Below are 21995 nucleotides of genomic sequence, written 5' to 3' on the forward strand. Positions count from 1 at the left end.
AAATTTACTGAGGGTGCACTCAATCCCTTCGTCCAGATCATTGATAAAGATATTAAAGAGAACCGGCCCCAGTACCGAGCCCTGGGGGACAACACTCGTGACCGGCCACCAACTGGATTTAACTCCATTTCTTTCTGCATATTTACTAGAATAAGAGCAGCAGCTTCTAGATTTAACAGTGAATGGGCACAAGGATTTCAGAGACATTACAATATGAATTACACCAATTCTTAAACTGAAAACAGAAATACATACCTTATCTCTTGCAGTAAGAAATCTTGGATCATCTTGAAAAGCTTCTTTAACCAACTTACTAAATCGATTAAATAGTGTGAGCAATTGTTCTACATATTTCTCAGAATCCTAAAGTTGGAGAGGCAAAAATCAAATAAAAAAAATGAGGCTCCACAGGATTCGGTGTGAGTTTACATGTAATTCCCTCACCTGTAATAATGTAACATCCTCAAGCTTGCATACTATCAAGGAGTGTTTTATCTTTATTCTCTGTACTGAAGAGCTCTACAGCATGTAAGCCTCAACGCAGACTTTTAGGATAGTATTTCCAATATACAAACACACACATATATATAAAGGAAAAAAATAAACTTTCAAATATTGTATAATAACTTCTAAATAAAAAAAAAGTTTTCAAGGACCAAGAAAAGGTACATCCTAATTGCTGCAGATACTCAGGCCTCCTAGACCCAGAGAAAAAGTTGATATAAAGCTGAAAAAGAACAGGGGGGGAAAACCTTTTAATTTCCACACTGAACAACCATTCTTAGGCTGAAAACATATTTCAAATTTCATCAGGAAGTTAGAATTCTGGGATAATTGACTACACCTTTTGAATTCGGATGCTAACACAATCCTACCATCTAAGTAGCCCACACACTTACTTTATAATCTTTTCTGCAAATTGGATTCACATTTTAAAGCTACAAATGAAAACTTAAGGAATGAAAAATTATTTTAAAAGACATTTAAAACTTTCAGTGGATCAAAATTTGATGTTTAAACATGAAACCTTCAAAAGTATTTCCATTCACATGTATGTCTCACAATTAGAGAGTATTTAACTTCTGCAAAGTTGTTTTTCCATTGTTATTTTATCAAAAAACGGTACACTTACAGTAGTAATAGTTTCAGCAGCTGCTACCATATCTGCAAGTCCAGCACTAACAATGTGTTCTTCCAAGTCTTTTAGCATAGGCTCTATGCCATTCGGAACTTTATCCATCAGCGAAAACATTAAATGCAACTCTGAAAGATACAAACACTGATAAAGCCACCAGTCAAAGACCTGTATAAAACCCAAATATACTGTCTTTCTGCTAGGGTTATCTCAAGTAGAACACTGAATATATAAAGAACAGATACTCCAATTCATCCCTTAAAAGAAAAATTTGTTTTGAATACTGTTCTAGTTCTGGTCCCACAAGGAGATTCTTCTGAAGGCAAAAAGAGGTACTTACTGCACCATAAAACTTCCTTACGCATATAATATCACATAAAACCCTTAAAGTCAATGGCAATTTGGATTAAGTTCAGGTTCTCAGTACACCAGCCTTAAAATCCCTGGCAAAAATGAGTCTTTCAGTTGGAAGCCTACAGGAGTTTATACAGGAAATTGTATGGATTCAAGATTTTTTTTTTTTTTTAAATTAAAGCCAAACAGAGCTGTCTTTGTGTATCTTCCAATACCATCTACAATGTTTTGTTTAATTAAAAGCACGCCAAATTCTGCAGTAACCAAAACTGACTAAGGTAAACAGCCTTTTTTTTTTTTTCCTTTCTGTTTTCCGGAAGAGTTTATTTAGATCTTCTGAAAGTTACTAGTTTGAAAACTTAAACCATATAAGTTCTTAATTTGTCTACTTCTTATGAAAGTATTTCAAAAGAAAAAAAGGTACTGAAGCATCAATAATCTTCTTGACAAAGCTGTCCACAAGGAAACACCTGGATTAAGGCCACTAGATTGGTTTGGAGAGACTAAAGAGATTGAACTAAACACAGCGAAGGACTCTGCTTAATGAAGGGGAACAAACTGATCATGGTCTCTGATTCGTTTTTTGATAGAAAAATATTGGTAAGTTTGCTTAGCTCCTGAATGCTGTATATACTGTGAAAGAGGACAAAAGCCAGGAAGCCCTGTCTTTGTTTTCTCTTCTGCAATACTTTTGTCTGCAGCATCTCCAAGATCCTGTCACCACTAAGGATGAAATATACATTATCAACTTCTGTATCCCAACAACTGTTGCAGAACCAAATAGAAAAGAAATGCACAGAGAGGAAAAAAAAAAAACATTTTAGAACATAACAATGCAAATTAAGGAATGGAAACTACCAACAACCTTCAAAAAGAACTTGCCATGCTACTAGATCAAAAAAAAAAAAAAGCAATCAGAGGTATTCTCAGTGCAATTTAGATGTACTGGAAGTGACAGCAGCACCGTTTTACACAGGGTAAGTCCAAAAACCTCACTCAACTTTCACTGGATCTTTTAATCTATAAAAAAGGATGAGAGGGAGAAAGACATAGCAGAAAAAAAGGAAACAAAAAGTGTTTCACAGTTGTTTTTCTGTAAACTAGTAAAGACATGAATAATTCAAGAAAAAAAATATTCAGTGGTTTCTCCTAATAAACAGTGGCAAAGGAAGACTTCAGCTGCATCCCTAAAACCCCCAAAAACTCCAGATTCTTCAAAGACAGATTTCAAGATAACAAAACCAAAAGAAACATTTCACTGGAATTTCTCTCAGAACACATTATGACACTGAAAGGTAAAGAAATCCATACTGTAGTTGTTGGGGCACTTATAAAAAGTTCTGTTTCCATTTTGTGTTCCTAAAAGCCAAGTTTACTTTTCATTTCTGTTATGAAATACTTAAAGAATAAAATGTAGGCCTCCCATCCCCAATGCTATAAGCAAACAAAACCACAGTAAGCCAATTCTGAAGGGAGTTTGCAAGTTATGACATCTTCGATAGTTTAAAGTTGGAAAACATTATGACTGCTTTCCTTTGCGTGGCATGGAAATATGAAGTACTTAATGTAACAGAGTATTTTACAGTAGCGCCCAGCTCATAGCCAAAACACCTGGCCCTTTTTTTGTCAGATGCTGTTTAATAATGAAAACATCATTAAAGTCTTTGGGGCGAACACTATCACAAAGACACATTAATAAGCGAAGTACAGCAGAGGATACTATCAGATGTATATATTCCTATATATAGCTCCAGTCTTTAAATAAATCTTTAATCGTCTGCACCTGCATCCTTCATTAAAACATTTTGAACAGCATAGGTAGGTCTAGGAGAAAAAAAAAAAAAAAAAGCTCTGAAAGAGATGCTCTATTTGTATGGAAGTATTTTGCATCCAAGCAGTATCATGGGGCAGACGTAGCCACAAGGAAAGACAGGACTGTGTAAATCTTTCAGCAAGTTTCTAAAGAAAGATGCTTTGGATACTATTGAACCCTTCTGAAGCTCTGCATTTAAATAAGTCTCCTGTATTCTCCCAAAGGCTGTAACATATACTCATAAGAAGTTTGGTGGCTTTCTAGATTTAGCTCTGGACTACTGCCAGAAATCACGCTGCTAGATGAACAGATCAGTATGACATAGTTTTAAGGTCAAATATTTTCTGAAGCACTAGCTTTAGAAGTGAGTATTTTCTACACTGCTCTAAGTCATAAAACAGTTTTCACATTTGCATAGAAATGAAAATTTTATGTAGACATTAGTAAATATTCCCTGGCTGCAGGATACTGAGACTTCAAAAAAAAACCATAATTAACCAGTGATTTCAGCTTTGCTTTTTTTCAGTTTCCCGACTTGAATTATGACATTTTAATGACTTACCTAATTTGATTTATGATAAAGGTCCAATACAAGATTTTTGAGTTAAAAAAAGCTTTTGACAACTTTAAAAAGGCATGCAGAGCCAACTCTCAATACTCAGAGTGACACACTGGCTATAAAACCAGAAGAAAAACTTGCAGAGATTCTGTTCACTGACCTATTGGTCCTGCACCAATAATCAGAGCAAGAAAAATGTCTCCCTGCTTTTCAGAAAAACAGCTTTGTAAAGAGATGCTTCACTTTTTTTCCAGGGGGAAGGGGATAGTGGGAGTGGAATTAATGGGGAGTGTTTGTTCCAAACTATTCAAATAGAAAAGAAGACACATGCAACATTTACCAGAGTTGGTCAACATGAGGAAAATAAGTTGTATGAAAAATAAAGAAGACAGAGCACAAAATATTCTTTTCTTTCAAGTAAGATGAGAGCTGTCCAGTCACTCAAATTAGACTACTGTACATACAGATTTCCAAAGCAATATAAAAAAATACTAACTAACAATGGTCATTTTTTGTGGCATAAAATTGCCTACATTCAGTAATACTTTATCTGCGAAACACTGTCACCATCTATTAAAACCAGTAATTCGATATCTCTACAAACAAATCTATTTTTATGCAGGTGATGCTGAGTTCATCCTGCACTGTTCTTGAAGCTTGACTTACTTTCTGTTTCATTTCGTTTGATCATGCCTTGGCATTCAGCTAAAATAGTCTCTTTAAAAGATGTCACCAGGGCATTGACGCAGCACTCCATTAGCTGAAATATATTAAACACAGAATTAGCTCATTTAGCCACCTGAACACCAAAGTCTGATCTGTCTCAATTTTGCCATGAAACAAAATCTAGCCTGTTCTCAACAACTATGCTCTATAAAATAATTAATTCACTCACTGATTCATAAAACTAAGCGTAGCTTGAATAAAATCTATACAGGAAACCGTATTTTTTAAAAATGTGTAGGTTAGTAAATGTGGTAAACTCTCTTCCAAACCAGTAATGAGCTTAATATTTCTGTCGCCTCTTTTCTCTCCAGGGAGCCATTGCTTTTGGAACACCAACTACCCTACTTAGTTTCCAAGCATACATCCAAGAGCTAAGAATAGTTTTCATTCCAGCATACCCTATTTGGACCAGGCTGGTTGGCTTGAACAAGCCACTATGGCCAGATCTAGAAGAGAAACTGCTTGTACGTGTCAGGACCATCTCCCTTTTGTCAGCCTCTTTATACGGGTTACAGTTTATAGCTGTGCAAAACTAATGATTCACAACTTAAAAAAAGACATAAAATACATTTTGATCCACTGCAGAAAATTCAGATTTAAGTGGTTTTTATTTAAAATAAACTGTTTCCTGAACTAATTTCAACACAGACAATTATGAACTATTGACTGCAGTCAAATCATCCGCCAGAATCTAAACTGTGTAAAATATTGCTCAAGGGGAGAGAAGGGGAAGGAAAAAAAGAAAAAACATCCTTTATATTAAATGGCCACATTTCAGCCTAAGAGGAAATCTGGAATAGTTTTAATGAAATTTCTATTGCTCCTTTTGATTGGAATGAACCGTAACTCTTTCAGGTATTCTAAACAAGCACTAAGAAACTCTTTACCAGGGTTACCAGTCTGGCCAGCTTATTTTCAAACATCATTGCCATCCACTGTTAAGTACAGGAAAAAAAATATCATAACTGATTCAGAAAGAATAAAAATCAACTTGAAAAAAAAACCTGCCCTTCAATCTGAACTTTTGATCTACAGTTACTATTAAAACATATGTAGAAATTGTAAGTTGCCAGATTAGGAAGTAATACAGATTTTTTGCAAGAAAAGATACAATAGATGATTAAAAACATAAAATCAGGTGTTTCATACCAATCTACTGCTACCAAATAATATTGTAACAGACACAAAAATCAAAATTGCTATGTAATAACACTATATAAATACAAAATACATTTCTCTACACATTATACTTACTGCTTCTACAGAGTTACATTCACGCCTTGTTTCTAAATATCGTAGTGCTCTTTTCTCTTCTTCTTTTAGTTTAGCATCTGCCTGTGCAAAAGTAGAACAGCCATCATTTTAAGCACTAACACTTTCGGAACAAAGCTACAACAGAATTTTTACTTACATATTTCATATAATTCTGTACACCGTTTTGCTGTAAATAAGAAGGAGCCTGTGTTCTATAAAATCTCTCTGTTGAATCCAAATATGCCTTTTCAAAGTTATCCCGGTATATCTGAAGTTTATCTTCAGGATTAGAACAAAGGTTAACTGCAAAGGAAAAGTACAAATTTATTCTCAAGTCTTGTGAATTTATATGGCTAATAATGACCAAATCTCTCTCATTAAAGTGAGTAACAATCTGAAATATCCTATAAATGTACTTGGATCCCTAATAACCAAAATTGCCCAGTCTTTGCTCCAAAAACTAGATTAACCAAAGGGAACTGGAAAGAACAGCATACTTATCTCCAGAATTTTAGACATGCAAACATGGTAACCAGAAATACACATACCACTGCAAAACTGCAAAGAGGAAAAAAAGCCTCAGCATAATGCCTAATAAAGTGAAAACTTCATCTGACTGAGAAAACAGCTTTTCTTAGAATCCCAATTTCATCATATTAGATTTTTTTTTTTTTGCATTGTTTTTTTTCTGTTTTGCAAGAATAGAGGCAGCGAGCTTACTGCAATGCTTTACACTATTCGGAAAAAAGGTTCCCACCTTCCTCTCAACAGTTACAAAGAAATAAAAACATAAATTAAGTCCTTAAATGGAATATGCTTTAAAAAAATTAGAATTGGACATCTATAAAGCCATCTGAGAGTATTAGGCACAAGTTTAATTTAACAGGCTGCCGAGCTTTGAAGAGGCAATGATGAAATGTCATAGAAGTTTCAGATACGCATATCTGAAAAGAAGACTGGGAGTCTTAGATGCAGCCTGTTTAGATTTTCTTCTTCAAAATGTCTGAAGAATCAAACAGTACAGAAAGGAGCAGAGACGAAGTTATATCTGCAACCCTAAAAGGTGAAAAAGTAGTTTGCTCTTTGAAAACACTGACTTTACAGTAACTGATACATAGCTAAATCACTTAGAAGATAAAGATTTTCAACAGAATTTAATTGGTATCGTGTATCAGCAACAAGAAGAAAATCAACGCAAAATGCTGAGATAATCATGCGAACGCTACCACCACAACTGTCACCTTCATATGATGAAAATTCATTTACTGAAGTGAGGAGGCAACAGAGATTGGGCTGTGCAAGACATACCGTATGATTCTCGAACTCCAATAACGAGCTGAGAGTCGAAAGCTTCTCCTAGTCTTTCAGCATGAACTAGCTTCATTGCACTGTCCTGAAGTCTATTTTTAATATTTGAAAATATGGATTCATTCCACGTATCTAGCATGAGCTGTGTATTGGGAAGAAAAAGAAATACTGTCAGAAAGGTACATACAGACCGAAGTTTGTGCATAAGAAATACAGGAGATCAGAAAGAGAAATCAAGTGATTTATAATGTAATTTTCAGGTTATATACAGCAGTTCAGTGACCTTAGAACTTGATCTTGCTGTGGACTTGTTATAGGAGTAATATTCAGTTTACATTCTAAGCTTAATATATGTAATGGGACAGCAAGAGGAGGCAGTATCAGATCCAGATATTAATTCTATAATTCTGTATTATTTCTACAATTCTCAGTAATCGGTTAAGTAACTTTTCTAGCAATGCAACATGGCAGGAGTTGCAATATCAAGGGGGTACTTTTGAGCCAAACATCCAAATATAGTTCACTATTTCGCAGGCTTTATCTTAAACAAAACCAAAAACTCAATTAACACCACAGTTACGTAAAGAAAAAAAAGAGATGGTTTTAGTTAACGTGAAAATTCAACATGCAAGTAATGCATACATTATTTATAAAAAACTCCAAGCCTCATCGAAGCACGACAAAGTTTTAAAATTAGTTATGGAGGCTCCTAAACAAAATCCTCATCACTCAAAGGGTCCCTTTCTATTCCACTATGTGATTTTTTTTATTTTTTTTTTTGCAATTGCTATTGACACTGCCACAAATGTGTTGCGTTACACCCGATCATGAGACCCAACGTGCTGCAGCTGAGCAACACAAAAAAGCTCACTGACAGGACAGACCATACTTCTGTCCACCTAAGCTCAAGCAGCTGCTCCGTAGTAAATAATCGAAGCACGCTACATGTTTGTTAAAAATCTTAATTTGCCTTAGAATTCAAGTTAGTGTGATCTTTTTTTTTTTTGCCCTTAGACACTGGATCTGGTTCTTTCTATATACCACTGAATACATAATGAAATTATGCCAAAGCTTAGAAAATAATTTTTTCTATCCAATTCATGCCATTGAATTGCTTTAGAAGAAAGCTCAAACTTACAGTATCTTCAAACTTTACAGTAAATTATGTATGTAATTTTAGCATGTCAACTGTCAGGCTACACTGGCAGTGGAAAGCAGGTTGGAATCATAAAATTTACCAATTCATGCTGTACCTCACGATTGTGAATAAGCTTACTAAAAAACAAGCTTAGGACAACTTGACACAGTCGTATGGCAAAGTTAATAGTAAAGATTAGATGGTCTTTTTCCATTCTTGCTTTGTAAGTTTTAGATTTTAACACAGCAAGCACCTAATCAAAGTCAGATATCCTTTTGAGAGATTTAAGTTTACCATCCTTTATTCTTCTCCATAACTCTCTCTCAGTTTCAGCTAAATTTCTATTTCTGACACCAAAATCATATGTGCTGGAAGGGAATTACAGTTCAAAACACTGGAACATTCTTAGAAGCAAAACTTTATTTGATTATGCTTCCTCAATTACTTTTTTCATAATTTTAACATTATCGATACACACATTATGGTTGCACTGTACAATTACAGAATTGGTTTACCAAAGCTGAAATGAGTGAAAAATGGAGAAGAAAACAGTGAGATAATCTCAAGCAACCTGGCAGGCACATTAATAGCTTTGCCATGGTCAAGCTTCTTTTAGACATTATGGACAAGGAAGTTTTATGGAGATATTTGAAGAAAACCAAACATATAATTTTGGGTGACTATATGAAGAACTCCTCAAGCATGGGAAAAGTTTTCACAAGCTGCTTTTTAGAAGACTACGGAGAATGATGCCAGAACCAGGAAGTGACCTTCAGCAGTAAATATGAAATAATAAGATAGGTTGGAGACTTTGGGCTTTGATGAGTCACGAGATGGCCTTAACCGGACTGCCTACGAGAGGTAAGTCACATCTCCATCAGCTTCAGGCCTGAACAAAATCTGAATTGTTAGACACCAGTTCTCCTCACTACTTTCACCACTCCACCTTGTTCTTCTTTCATTTCTTAATTCTTCTGCCTTCTGCATACAGCAGAGTTAAAAGTTCAAGTTTGCAAGATCTTAAGAGCCTAATAAGATCACATGCTTTCTTCAACAAACAATGAAAGCAAAAAATGTAACTTGAGGTGGTGGTTCCTCTCTTTGCTGCTGTTCTCTCTTCCTCTTCTTCAAGAGGATCAGACGTCAAAACAGGAGGGCAAAGAAAAAACCAAACTTGCCCAAAGTAATGCATTTGAACTATTTTGTTCTTCTCATCCTGGAGATAGGGAACAGTTAAAATTATCTTCAGTACCAAATGAAAGATTGCTAAAGAAATTTTATTTCCCTACAGATACTTTCTGCAATGAAAAGGCATAATGAATGACGTTAAAATAAGGGACTTAACACTTTACAACTCACATGCTCCGTTTTTCTTATAATAAAAGACTAAAGTAATTTCAAGGACCATTATTCACGGGGCGCAGAACACCAAGCACTCCATACTCAAAGCCCTAGACTTTATGTATTTGATAAGAAATAATAAAAAGATCATATTCACAAGACTCTACGTGTCCAATCTTTTAACTGATATGACTGACAGTTTGGAGGAAAAAGGAGAAATTAAGAGATCAATAGCCATATTTAACTTAAGATGACAGTATTTAATTGGTCATTTATAAAATGCGGAGATGTGCCCCAGTTAAGATCTTGGGCTAGGGAAATAAACTAGGAGTAGAAAAACTACTCACTCATATTTAACAGTATACCTGCTACTTAAGTACAGAAACAGCAGGTGAATTTACAACTGCCTCCTGCACCAGCATTCAAGTCTAATTAAAAACAAATGAGAAAACCAAAACAAAAAACCCCAACCCAAACAAATCCAAAGCCCAAAGTGCTTTAATAACCTGAACAAAACTGTTAATAGCCAAAGCAAAACTATTATGGAGAGAAAAAAAAACAGTTGCAGGGTTGTTCTGACCCTCACACTGAAGGAAAGTGGTGTGTCATATTACATGATTGGTGCGTTTTCATCTCCAGCTACAGAATCCCTTCTGTACTGTTACTGTAGGCAGAACAGTGTGTAACAAAACTCTTAATACCTATCACTTACCTTTCGAACAATACTGTCTTCTACATTAGACTTCTTGTTGCTGCCCTGCTTGCCCATTAAAGTAATCTCTAATTGACAAAATGGCTTGGGCAAAATATCACACTGTGTGAAGAACTTGCGCCACTCCACTATATATGCTTTTAGTAAAGCTGTATCATCTTGATGACTCAGCACTCTCTGGAGGAGGGGGGGAGAAGAAGAGGTAATATATGAATAAATTTCTGCACAAAATATGGATGGGCTTTGCTTATACTGAAAATAACTCCCCATATAAAATTCAAATATACATACGTATCAGAATAAGAAAGTCTACATATTTAAATGCCATTTAGTTTAGAGAAATAGTTATCAACCCATGGCATATGGACCATTTCTAAAGGGTAAAGAAAGGTAACAGAAAACAAGTAGTCAGTAAGCTTAAATTTTCCAAGTGAATCTTTTTTTTTTCCTTTTAAGCCATCTGCAAGTCGAAAAGATTAAAACCTTTGTTCTAAAGGCACGTACTGGTACAATCATATCTAAAAAAACCCAAAAAACCTGTAAGGACTATGTTATATTCTCTATGGTGAAAAGTTTAATTCAATAGCACTTACTTAGCTTTCATTAGACCCAGACAGCTAGCTAACATGTATATCTTATTAAAGCCTGGAAACTACAGCTACATTGTACAATGACTATCATAATGCCTAAAAAAATGCCCCTCAAACAACAGCCAACGCAGACCATATCAAAGGCCTCAGTCCAGAACAGCATTTATGCATGTAAGCAAGCAAGCTGATGGAACTTAAACATCAACATTTATATGCCTGGTCATACAACGGCCTCTACAAGAAACTATTTTCCTTTAAGCAAAGCCTTAGTGGTATAAATCTCTTCACTAAAGGAAGATTTTATAGACTTTAATTTTATCCTTTCCAAACCTTTGTCATGGGATTTTTATTATTTTTTTAATTTCACAATAACCCCCTCTTTTAAATCCCTCATTACAGAAAACATCCTTTGCTACACATTTTACAAACACAAAAATTTCCTTTGAATCTATTGACGACTTCAATCAATTTGGGGGAGGCCCATAAAACTGGACAGCTAAGCTTGCTGAGTCGGTAGCATGGATATTTCTAGTTTGCCACACATAGGGCTTATTTAAAGCCGTCCATGAACATGTCAGTGTAGCACTGAAGCTAGACAAACAAAATTTTTATTCAGAGAGTAATTTCTTATAGAAAACTTTGCCTCAAGAAGTTTTAAAGTGGAAGAATATTCCATAAGTACCGCTGGATAAACAAAAATAATGCTGGTTTGGTTTTTTTTTTAATGTAACAGAAAAATCATTGCCCACCCCAGTTTCAAGGACTGTGAGAAAACAATGAGCCAAGGCAAATGCTCAAGGCTAAGTCTTCTTTTTGTCAATAGAAGTTCTCAGGGTAATTACGATCTCCAGAACGTCACAGAATTTCAAACAAAAAAGCAACGCATTTAGATCCAATGAAAGTCAGAACTATTTGGTTATTTTTCTAACAATATAAATAGAAGTTATGAAACGTTAAGGACTTACTGCTTGTGCCTGTTTAATAAAATCGAGGATGTCTTCCTTCAGAGCCTGATGGATTTTTGCTGGACCTTTATCATCCCACAAGCAAACTGCATGTACATCTCTACAAAACAATTTATCCATCTTTTAGTAACAGCTACTCAAAGTTTAATGCTGTAATATATGAGGCTTAAAGAGTAATAATTTAAGTATCTCTAAGAAGTTAATACACTTTTCATCTATCATTGTCAAACAACACACAGTTAGATCCCAGCAACATATGCAAGAAAACATGTTTGGAAAAGAGACTGAAGCTGTAAGAAAGTCTTGGATGCAAGTAATAGCATCCCGTCTAGGAAAACACTATGGTCAAGAAGACGATGTAGAAGCCAATTCTGTTTTCAGTGTCTATTCAATAATCCATATTGCATTAAGGACAATTTTTAAGCTTTTCTTTGACCAAAACAGAAATCACTTGCCAGTACAAGCATTACTACTCAGCTCGTATTATTCTAAAATGCTCTCATTAACATGCAGCCTTCACTCACAGTTTCACAATCCAAGCACTACAAACATCCTTGTGCCACAAAGGAAACGGACCCTTCCTTGTGAGAAATTTGAGCTCAGGGCATCAGGTAATTTAAGAGATGTTTTAATTAGTCTAATAAAATTTCACGACAGCGGTAGCATTTTAAAGTGAAACTGTACTGCAGAAAAGCTACCAAAGAGCATCGCAAAGCTGAATTCTATTAATGAGTTTTAATCAACATTCAAATACATTCATGTTTTTCCTAGCAGACAGCCCAGCCAGTGTAACTCAATTCCTACTTTCTTTCCACACTGAAGACTAAATAAAGCAAGTTACACTCCTAACCATACATCATATAAAACGTGGCCTAGCAAGCCTTTTTTTGACTCATAACCTTCCTCTGGTGGTTCTTCCTCCTTTCAATAACAAGGCCTCATCTTTGCAGGAAAGTAACTAATCTAAAAGTATGACTTTGTTTCTATTAAATCAATACTGTTATTTCAATAAAAAAGCATCTTTTTTTAGTTTAACTGAAAAGACCAAATTTACAAGGTAAAAAGTTCCTTTGACACTGGTCTAACGTGCTGGCCCAGGATTTGCAGGTCTACCTAACTTGGGAGGTTTACGTAGCTCTCACATGCAGAAAAGGTGTTACTGTATTTAGTGTGCCGCTGGTTCCCAACAGCAGTGAAAAACGCAGTACTGGATAATTATACTCAAAGGGCACGTAGAAGACACCTACAGATTTTGAATTCTTATTAAAAAGCTTAACAAAGAGCACTGTCCAAAAATAGGAATCTAGGAGAGCGGGATCCTTTTCCTCAATATCCTTAATTTAACCATCAAGTTACTTAAGTTCTATTCAATAATTCAGCTACAAGAAAAATAATAAATTGAAAATTTCAATACCAATGCATAATTATTGAACTAGTTATTAAAAATGAAAGCAATGACTCAGAACTGAATCTGTGCCTTAACTATACCATGGTTCTGGCAACTACTATAGCCAAGACATCACAAGATATTAAAACTCATTACATGACAAATTACCTTCCCTTTTTGGTTGGCAGAAAAGTGTGACAGGTGCAGCGAGATGGGTGTAAAAAGAATCACTGCGCCATCCTCATGAAAAAGAGCAATAAAGATGCAGACTGCAACAAGACTGCATTTAAATAAAAAACACTTTTGTGACAGATATTAAAAAACGGGAGAGACTTCAGTTTAAGATAGAACTGTATTTGAGGGAAAGTAACTGCGTTGAGACAAAGATTATTTTAGATATACTTTTGATATATATGTTGTAACTCACTTCCACGTTCTGTTGGCAACCGTTACATGATGTATTTTAAGAAACAAAAAATCACCTAACAGGAAGCAACTTCTGGCTTTTTGGAAGAAGGAAAATGGCAGGGTTTTTAGAAAGTACAATAATACAAACACTGTCTGAAAAATATTATATATATTATTCTTAGGACATAAAACTATTCAAATTATACCAGTTAAACTGGCGTTACCCTGTTACTTCAGTAGCATTCTTAAGTTATTTCAGAAGAAAGCCATTCAAATCAGAATAATGCAACATTCAAACCGCCTTTAAAAGAACTTACTACCAAAGCAGTAAACGTTTTCTCTCTAATTCTAATAAAAGGTTTGTGGGCAGTTACAAAACTTGTTTACTATGATCACCTGAAGTCAAAAGCTCTGCTGTTCTTTCTCCACCCTATTTGTAAAGACCTGAATCTCAGCAAAACTCTCCTTTTGCACATTTACAGCGATGTAGGCGCACCTACCACCTAGAACTTAAACTAGTACTTTTGTTCTGTGTGTCTGCACACAGTCCGTGTCAAACATGACTTCTGTATCTGAAGTAGTACTGTAACTGTATTCCCATTATGCAGAAGGATGTAGGTTCCTAAAAAATTACTTACGAAAACAGATCAAACCATTGCTGTTTTGTGACAGACTCCTGACGAAGAAGTTTCAGAACGATAGGGCGCATGAAATCCCATTTGTCTTCAAACTGAAGAGAACCTTTATTCTAAAAGAAAAAAAAAAATTGTTAATAAAACAGTTTCTTATTTAAAGTTGTCTTTAAAGATTGCACTATGGTTAATATAAAAGTATCTTCCTCTCAGAGGTGTCTCTCATAAGCTAGCATTTGAGTCACAACACCATAGCTGAACAAGACTTTTCACAGTAAGTATTATTTTTAAGTCACATCTATTACTTGTTTCTTAGAGAAGCAGATTGCCAACTTCTTCCCTTACTCACTGCATTAACTGTGACGCAATGAGCTCTAGCAAGCGTTCTTCACCTGTTAATGGAGTTACACACAGATTACATGAACGACACAGGGTCAGGTTCACCACCCCAGCCAAGATACACGCAAGTAAAGTTTGCATGTAAATTTTGCAGACTTGCAAACCCGTCTTGAATAAAGTACCATAACCAAAACGGCAGCCAGGAATCAGGAATGGTACCTGTGGATGCTGCCGTGTACCTTTTTTTTTCCTACACTGTGAATTTGGCACCAGCAGCAAAGGGGGAGGAAGGAAGCAGAGTAACATAGGAGCTGTTGTATCAGACTCCCTTCCTGTGGGTTAACAGGCCACAGGCAGCTTGATGGACAAGACCTACAGTTGATGCAGATAAAAACTGTTTACACTGTGCTGAAAAATCTAATCCAAGGCAAATTTTTTCAAACTTACGATGCAAATTAAGAGGAAAGCTAAAGAAACGAAGCACTCCCATATCATTCCGATTATGCTGAAGAATCTCACTGTAGTATACAGGCTAGCTTCCATTATGTAAAAAAAAAAGCAAACCAACCACAAACAAAACCAAATAAATTTATGAGAAAACCAACATATGCATATGTTGTGATTTTATTTGATTACCTCCACATCTTAAAAAGAAAAAGCTGCAATTAAAAAAAAAAAAAAAAAAGTTGACTGAGAGTTCTCTGGCAGAAAAACTACTAGTTGAGTTATCTCCAATGTTATCATGTTCCAATGCACTGCCTACTTCCCAACAGATCACTGTCTTGGCTAGTAATACTGTATTTGACATAATTCACCTCAAATACAGCAAATAATACAGTCTAACTACTTGAAATTCTGACAAGTGCATTGTTCTGCCACTAAGATCTCTTCAGACAAACAAGCACAAGCAGCACGCCACCTTCTCTGAACCATCTCCTCATTAATTTCTACATGGAAATTTACAATTGAATCTGTTATTTAATATTCAGAATAAGCACAGTTTGGAAACTGTATCCCCTGCTGCTCTTAAGCGCAAAGATGTCTCATTTTCAAGTTATAAAGATGCAACAGGCACCACAGTAACTATTTTTGCAGCAGCAGCACCTGGAGGCCTCGCAGCATTATCAAACCATTGTGGTAGGTACCGAACATGGGTTTCACAGAAGCAGCCTCTGTTTGATAAAGCTTATAGTTCTTTCAACATTAAGAAAAAATGGAAAAAGAAATTGTTTTCCAATTCAGAGAGGCAGTTTTGCATATTCTCTTCCACTGTAATAAAAAAACCAAAAAAAGAATTTGAATGCATCATCTTCGAAAATCATCAACTACATCCCTCCCCTACACAGAGCTACTTTTACAACTGTTCCCTAAGCTTTGATGAGTTGCTCTAATCTGTCCTAGTCCTGTGAAAATTATTAGTTTCTACTTGCAGATATTTCTGTTCCCAGACCCTCTTTGCAGGATAATGAACTTGAAAGACCAGCTACTGAACAGTTAGAAGTTCCAGAAAAGGCATTATAAAAATAAGTAAAACCATCTTCCTCAAAAGTTTTCCTTTGGAGTGAAACTTCAGGGTAGATCCCGTAAGTTTTCTAGAAGAGGTAGAAAGCCTGTTTTGCAATTTTGGAGAAGTGCAGTTCAGCCCTTTGCTGAAAACAGCCAAAGATAAAAAATGAATACTTTATCTCAGTGAATAAGACTAGTTTTGGTGTAAAACATGGGGGGGACACAACTGCAAACACTAGAGTTTATTCTATTTAGGTTGTGATTACCTAGCTCATGTTCAGAAGCACATATAAAACTCCACTTCAGTTGTAAAAAATGCACGTCCACTTGTAACGAACACGTACCTACTTAAAAAGAATTCCCCAAATAAAGCTTGGCAGAAAATGCCATTAGGGAAGTTTAGAACTTTGCTTCCTATACATGGGAGTAAAACTTCACACTTCCTCCTCTATTCCTCAAATAAGCAGAAGAGGAAATAAAATTAATGGATTAAAAATCCCACCCAACTAAACTATTTGTTAAGCTCAATAAACAATTCATCATCTTCCAGATAGATTCAGGCTTCCATGACCTTACGCTTTTTGTACTGAAATTACAAGAAGAAAGACCTATTGCGTGTCATTCACATTCATTAATTCTACCCCTATCAGCGCAGGAGAAAACCAAATTTTATAGTAGAAGAGGAGGTCAAACAGTGGTAATTGTTACGGAAGTCACACATATACCAGTGCGCCCCAGACAACACGAGGAACCCATTTCCCACTTTGTTGAGCCGCCCACAGACCTATGCAATTTCTGAGCAATATTTCCTGGGTAACTTTTGTTTCTTAGCTTGTTGCCTCAAACCACAATTCCCAAGGGAGGGTAAGCAGGAAGGTAAGTCACACCTTCGACGAAATAAAATTACTCCATTTATCAAATCTTCTCTGAAAACATGGATTACAACTGATAGCCATACCCTGGCTAAGTAACCATTCTAAGAGTTTAAAATTTAATGCTTTGAAAAATAACTCCACTTACGAAATACTGTATGTTTCAAAAGTCACTTCACCAAATTTGTTCCAGAGATTTAAAGTTCCATTTTAACACTAAATTTTACTTGAAATACATACCACTTCACACACTATATTGAAATATATACTACAAATTTACTCATCAAACTTACTTATTCCTGTTCTTCACTTCTATGCCTAAGCACCTTAACACAGTATTTTAGGAGAGCAGGTAAAAAAAGACCTGTTGGTGGATATTATGTAGAATTAGTAAAATGATGCAAGTGAAATTGTTTCACTAACCAGTTTTCCCGATTTGGGTATTATCACATCACACAAAATTCCTCTCCTTAACTGTAAGCAAGTTTAAAAGAAGCACAGCAGAAGTAGGCACAGAATATGGTATAAGAGCCTAATTAAACGTGGAATATAACAAGACAAGGCAATGTAAGAAGACCTCCATAGTACTGTCCCTCTGAACTCTGAAATGCCTATTTGGACATCCAGCTCTCTTTACTGTGTACTCTATATAATTTCAGGCCATATACAAATTCAGCCCTGATGCTCTAAACAGTACTGTAAAAAAGCAACATCCTCTACATCTTATTGTACATCTTACCTACATAAGATCTTCACCTTTACTACTTTACCATTTTCAGACACTATATATATTAAGGCTAGCTCACAGAGGGATGAAGTAGGAAATAAGAGGTCCCAGGCTGAAATAAGCACGAAAATTCACTGTCTGATTAATTTCTGCTACCAGCAGCTCCAAAAATCAGTGTAATGGTTATAGTGAAGTTACTACACAAAGAAGAAAAGTAGCCACAGGAAAAGCTTTGCTATGTAAATAACTAGTGAGCAACATTCCCTAGCTTCTTAAGGCTATCGTAATTGGAAATAGCCAGGAAGAAACAGAGAAACTTAAAATACAGATATGGAAATATGTACTTTAAGTTGAAGAATTAAAAAACTTCAGATGTGTTTCCAGTTGTCAGTGACAGAGGCGTGAAATTAAAAAAAAAAATAAAAAATTTCGAAACCAATGCAAAGGTAAATAACGGTTCTCATGTCACTGGAATGAACTGGTTCAGACTACATCGTCGCTGCAAAGGGGACAGGTTACGAGCCCAACACACCCCCTGAAATGAAGTAGCCCACTTTAGAAGTGCCAGTGTCAAATGCACATTGAGAGAAAAAGCTCTAGGGGACTCACCTACTATGGCTCAGTCACCTACGGGAAAGCCATGGCCTCAGCGGGGAAGAGCAGTTCTGCTGTAGGGAGGGTACACACTAGCCCACCAGCTAATGGCTACTTCTACTAAGTACTTCAATATTTTCATCACACTACAGTTTGTTGTACCTCACCAGGATTCAACATACGATTAGTCGTTCCAATTTTGCATTTAAAGAAGGCTCCCTGAAAATATGCCTCTCACTAAAAAAATAATTAGGAAAATCATGCACTATGTGGAGTTTAAATGATGCCCTTTAAAATGATGGCAGCCAGTCAGATTCGGATTCAGCTATCATTAGCTACTAGAGTAAGAAAATATTTCACTTCATTTTCTCAACTATGTAGGAAATTGAACGAGAATGTGGGAAAACCGGAGAAAACTCTTAGTTAGTGTTCGTCCTAGCAAAAACAAGACCTGACTTGATTATGCAGGCTTATTTGGAAAAGATATGGAAAAACCTTACAGGTTTTAACATCTCTCCTTTCTTACCCAGGGTTTTTACTGTGCCGAGACATTGCTTTTTTCCCCCCTAAACATTAAAGCAGAAGTAGGAACAGCATGAGCCACTGCCAGGCAACACTAACCTGGAATCAACAGTTTGCTTCTCTGAGAACACTGTGATGAGCAGAACTGGGGAACAAAAGCCCTTATCTAGTCCCAATTCTTGCATTGGTTTATTGTGTCATTATAAATCAAGTCAAATCACTGTATAATCTTTCCTTCTGTAATGCAGGACTCATACTTTATTGTCTTTAGAAAACTCACTAATTGCTAAGTTATAATTCTTAAAATCACTCCAAGTCACCAGAAAGGCCTTTTTTAGAGTGGGTATCTCCGTAGTATTTTTCTTAAAAACAAACTGTGCATAAATATCTTGCTGTAAAATGAAATATTAATGATTCAAAGGCCAGTTGCAAAAACATGACTTCAGACACAAAGGTTTCAGTTCTGCAAGAGTCATCTTGTGGAATCAAGGCCTTTCACTCTATTTTCACTTACTGTACACCTATTATTCTTTCAAAACAGCTGAAGTGGAATGCTGACAAATCTCATGGGCCTATATTTCTTCTGTTGGGCTATATAACCACATGTCTCATCAAAGCACGCATCGGTCTTTCCAGAGATCCTTAAACATACAGTAAAGAGTTGGACTAAAACATTAACAAGTAACTGTCTGAGCCCTGCACCAAAACCATGCTTTTCTACAAAAAGCACGTTTCTTCTTACGGGACATTATTTTTTTTCACCAGTGTTCTTGGATTCTTCAATTTTAAATTTTTATTTAAGTCTTATCTGCTTAAAAATCTAACTACCCACGTAAGCATAAAAGATATAGAGAAATGAATTAAAATCATTTCAATTACATGTCAATTTCAAGAAATTTCAAATTATCTTTTCAATACGAAAACCTTTTTTTGGATACCAGGAAGAAACAAGGCTATAAATTACTTCCCATTTCTTCACACCAAGTGTCTCAGAGTAATACAACCAGCAGTTTCAGGCCCAATCTATACATCCAAAATAGGTCAGGCTGCTAAAATGTAAGCAGCACTTCTTCAGAACCACATTTAACTACAATACATAGTGCTGAACGCATGTATGCTTCTGCATTAATATATATTTTAAATTGCTAACGGATGAAGTCAAGCAGCCAGCCTTCCCAAGGCCTTTCACCCTAACTACACTGATGTTCTAGAAACACTTACTGGAGGCACTAGTAACAGTTGTTTAAAGCAGGCCTGTCTTCCATGTGCTGGCAGGGCCCCAAAGGCCACATACAGTCTTCACACACACACACACACACACACACACACACCGCAAACACCCGGACGGGCAGTCCCGAGCTCGAACACCGGGCTGTCACACTGAAAACTTCTGTGCAAACCTGCAGCAGCGTGGGGTGACTGACATCTGTCACCGAACACCGGGAAAGCGCCTGAAAACATCTGACTGCAAAAGCAAAGCTGCTTAACGTAAGCGAAAGGCCTCCACTATTTTCCTTGCAGAAAAACTGTAGTTAACGAAAAAGCTGGAATACGGCGGCAACCCAGATCGCGACACCTGCCCACCGCCAAGGCATTTTTCAACTCTTTGTTTAACTTAAAACTCATTTTCCGCACACCTAGGTCTTCTTAAATAAACAAAGGGGCGACACCGTGCCCCGTCTCCCAGCACGGCGCAGGGCCGTTTCCCAACGAGGCGTGTTCGGGACGGGAGAGCCGATGGGGGAGGGGGGGGCCCGGGGGGTGCTGGTAGCCCAGAGGCCACCGGCCGGGCCGGGCCGAGGCCGCCGGTCCCGCACCGGCCGTTCACCTGAGGGAGGGCCGCCGGCCCCCTCCCGCCGCTACCGGGGAACCGCAGCTCCGGGGAGCGGTGCCCGCGGCCTTCCCCGCCGGCCGCCCGGCCCGGCCGCCCCAGCCACCCGCAGGCCCAGCCGGCGGCGGGGCAGCCCCGGCCGCCCGGCCCCCGCCGCCTCTCTGCTCAGGCAGGGCCCGGCCAGGCCCCGCTCTCACCTTTAAGAGATTAGACGTCGCCATGATCCCCCCCGCGGGGCCTCCCCGGCCGGTGGCGGCGACGGCTCCTCTCCCCGAGCTCGGCTCGGCTCCCCCCGGCCGCCGCCGCTTTACATGGCCCCGGGCCGCCCGCCCGCCCGGCCGGACCCGCGGCGGCGGCAGTAACAGCGGCTGCAGCTCTGGGCTCCCCTGCTCGGGGACGAGGCCGGTGCCACAGGCTCGGGGCGCTCCGCGGCGCGACCGGCTGGGTCCTCGGTAGGCAGCCGCCCCTCAGAGCCTCATGGCGGCGTCCGCCCAGGAGGCGCTCGGCAGCAGCCCCGGCTCCATGGAAGGGGCCGGCCCACATGATGCGGCGCGGAGGAGCCGGCCCCGCCGCCAAGAGCGGCCGCCGGGGATGGCGGCTCCGCCTGCAGCGCCCCCTGGCGGCCCCGCCGCGGCCCCCGCCGACACGGCCCGCTCCGCGCTGCCGCTCTCCGCCGAGCTCGCCCCCGCCGCCGCCCGGTCGCCCTGGCCCTCACGGCCCCGCGGGGACGAGAAACCCCTTCGGCAGGAGGCGGCCGCCGGGCAGGTCCCGGGAAGGCAGCGGGCTGTGCAGGGCTGCTCGCCCTCGCAGCCCCGCCGCCATCCCCGCCCCAGCGACACCCCCCGCCCAAACCCCCCTTCGCCCCATGGGGCAAACCCCCGTGGAGGTGAGCCGCCTAAACACGGGACCGAACTCTGCGTGGCTGAATAACGTGGTTTACAAGCAGAGAAATAATTCCGTTTCTGCAGCCTGGAGAAGAGAAGGCTCCAGGGAGACCTTACAGCCGCTTCCAGTGCCTAAAGGGGAGGGAATTACCAGGGAGCGTAGGGGTAGGATGAGGGGTACCAGTTTTAAACTGAAAGAGGGGAGATTTAGATTAGGTATCAGGAAGAAATTTTTCACTCTAAGGGTGGTGAGACACTGGAACAGGTTTCCCAGAGAAGCTGTAGATGCTCCATCCCTGGAAGTGTTTAAGGCCAGGCTGGATGGGGCTTTGAGCAATCTGCTCTAGTGGAGGTGTCCCTGCCCGTGGCAGGGGGGGTTGGAACTCCATGATCTTTAA

At 38.4% G+C, this 21995-nt stretch overlaps 1 protein-coding gene across 1 annotated transcript in view; it reads right to left on the minus strand.

Moving 5' to 3' along the window:
* CUL5 (cullin 5) overlaps positions 1 to 21005 on the minus strand; it is a 35048-nt gene extending 14043 nt beyond the window's left edge. Inside the window, exons 1-10 of the mRNA XM_074160892.1 lie at positions 20911 to 21005; positions 14329 to 14438; positions 11896 to 11995; positions 10341 to 10517; positions 7150 to 7291; positions 5999 to 6144; positions 5842 to 5922; positions 4528 to 4621; positions 1133 to 1263; positions 256 to 363 (exon numbers count right to left, since the gene is read on the minus strand). Coding sequence (XP_074016993.1) covers positions 256 to 363; positions 1133 to 1263; positions 4528 to 4621; positions 5842 to 5922; positions 5999 to 6144; positions 7150 to 7291; positions 10341 to 10517; positions 11896 to 11995; positions 14329 to 14438; positions 20911 to 20934 — 1113 coding nt within the window. The 5' untranslated portion in view covers positions 20935 to 21005. The remainder of the gene's footprint in view (positions 1 to 255; positions 364 to 1132; positions 1264 to 4527; positions 4622 to 5841; positions 5923 to 5998; positions 6145 to 7149; positions 7292 to 10340; positions 10518 to 11895; positions 11996 to 14328; positions 14439 to 20910) is intronic.
* Positions 21006 to 21995: the final 990 nt, after the last annotated feature.

This window comes from Numenius arquata, chromosome 1, assembly GCF_964106895.1.
Source record: "Numenius arquata chromosome 1, bNumArq3.hap1.1, whole genome shotgun sequence".
Taxonomy (NCBI): domain Eukaryota; kingdom Metazoa; phylum Chordata; class Aves; order Charadriiformes; family Scolopacidae; genus Numenius; species Numenius arquata.